General features: G+C 53.3%; 1 protein-coding gene across 1 annotated transcript in view; it reads left to right on the forward strand.

The window, feature by feature from the left end:
* Positions 1-1,440, forward strand: part of LOC307082164 (xylosyltransferase 1-like) — a 31,089-nt gene extending 29,649 nt beyond the window's left edge. Inside the window, 1 exon segment of the mRNA XM_079745643.1 lies at positions 1,088-1,440. Within this exon segment, the coding sequence (XP_079601769.1) occupies positions 1,088-1,410 (323 nt within the window). The 3' untranslated portion in view covers positions 1,411-1,440.
* The last annotated feature ends 751 nt before the right edge of the window (positions 1,441-2,191 follow it).

The following is a 2,191-nucleotide window of genomic DNA, read 5'->3' on the forward strand; positions in this document are numbered from 1 at the left end:
ACACACACACACACACCCACACACACACACACACCCCCACACACACACGGTCACCTCTATCTAAATTAAGGGTGTTTAGCTTGTCAGACCTCCCACCGCCTGTAACCTTGGTGGGATAGGTGTGTGTGTGTGTGTGTGTGTGTGTTTGTGTGTGTGTGTGTGTGTTTATGTATGTGTTTTTGTGTGTGTGTGTGTGTGTGTGTGTGTATGTGTGTGTGTGTATGTGTGTGTGTGTGTGTGTGTGTGTGTGAGTGTGGGTTAAACAGGGAGAGCTTCATGGACTGATGGGAAACATGGGAAGGTGGCTTATACTGCCCCCAAGAGATTGATATCCCCTTCTCTCTGACACACACACACCCACACACAGGCTGTGTGACAGAATATATTTTCATGCATGGTGTATTAAGATCACAAGTACATTGTGCTAGTGGTGGAGATGCTGTCTCCTGTGTTATTTCATCTCTTTAGAGAGCATGTAGACTGGACTATATTGAACATTTGTGGCCAATCTGTTGTATATTTGTAAAAATGTACAAATATAGTGATGAAATTTGGAACAACTTCGTCCCCTTCGTCCCCGTTCTTCAATTCTTCCCACCTCTCAAGATCGCATCCAATGCATACTTTCATACCCCTTCTCGTGGTTGACGTCTTGTATCTGCACCAAGGCCTTCTGGCAGCTGACACCGCTGTGCTTGTCATAAGTCCCACCATAGCAAGGGCACAACCATCGCCTTGGGGGAGAGTCTGTCATTTTATCCTCTTCTACACAGGGCAAGAACCCCCCCTGCAGTGACTAAATAAACACAAGAACACAACATTTTCCATGCATTATGTCATGTTTAGGTTTCAATTGTATTTAGGGGATTGCTGCCATCTGTAGCTATCAGCATGGTATAAAGACGTATCTCGGTCATGTAATAAAACACAAATGATATCTTAATCCGTCTTAAACATTGTCACTTCAACCCATAGATGACAGCAGACTCACCAGTGTGACCTGGGGTGGAGGTACCCTCTAAAGGTAAGAGGCTTGCAGGCTTGGAACTCACACCTTGTCCTTTCTCCCCCGCCCCCCTCCCCGCAGACGAGGCGCTGAGACTCCACGGGGGGCCGCCCCGGAACTCGTACATGGAGCAGAGCTTCCACGGGCTGAACCCCGTGCTGCGGCTGCCGGTCAGCCTGGGCGCCGTGGAGGAGGCGGAGGCCAACGCGGCGCTGACGGGCGCGCCGCTGCGCCGCTGGGCCGACGGCCTGCTGGCCGGCCGGTGGGGCGCCGCCGACGTCTGCTCGGCCGGCCCCAGCAGCTGCCCCGTCATGCAGCGCTGCGGCCACGCCCCCTGGAGCGCCCTGTCGCCCGACCCCAAGTCGTGGCTCGGACCGCCCGACGCCGCCGGACACATCCGGTAGCGACGACTCCCCCCCCCCCCCCCCCCCCCCCCCCCCAGCCAACGGACGCCGGGCGGGACAGACGGACGGACTCGTGGATGAGAGGAGATTGTACTTTATCGAGCCGAGACGGGCAAGTCCGGCTTGGGTTCGGGACGGATGGAATGCGGCGGAGCGGGAGATTGGAGTCACGCTATTGGTCGAGGGAGGGCGTCCCCCCCAACGTGACTATTTATTTTGATCCGGAGGGAGGGGAGCTTTGGACAAATCTGAGATATAAGCGCCCTGACTTGCTGAATGGTCGTATGTGTCGGGGTTCAGGGTATGGGGGGAGGGAGGGGGGAGGTGTGTGTGTCTGTGCGAGTATGTATCCGGTTTGTCATGAAGGAGTTGTTGTTGTCTGCAGAATGCCGTTCCTATTGATGTGTGGCGAGGGGTGTGTTTGGCACTGCAGAGTGTGTGCGTGTGTGTGCCTGCGTGCATGTGAGCATATGCGCCCGTGTGTATTTGCCTGCATGCATGTGTGTGTGCGTGCATCAGTGTGTGTGTGTGTGTGTGTGTGTGTGTGAGTGAGAGAGGAAGGGAGAGGACAAGTCTCAGCTCGTTTGATGTTTGGATCGATCAGCTGACAGCTGATGCGCTCGATGCTGAGTGAGCTATTTATTCAGAGATAGGTTATAATATTATTTTAGTCAATGACTAATATTCGATATGCTGATATTTGGTGCAGTGGGTACGATTCGTATTTGTAAAAAAGAGCGTCTGCCTTTATTTCAAAAGGCCTCTTTGCGACATCCTGTCT

This window comes from Pollachius pollachius (genome assembly GCF_949987615.1).
Source record: "Pollachius pollachius genome assembly, chromosome: 11".
Lineage (NCBI taxonomy): Eukaryota > Metazoa > Chordata > Actinopteri > Gadiformes > Gadidae > Pollachius > Pollachius pollachius.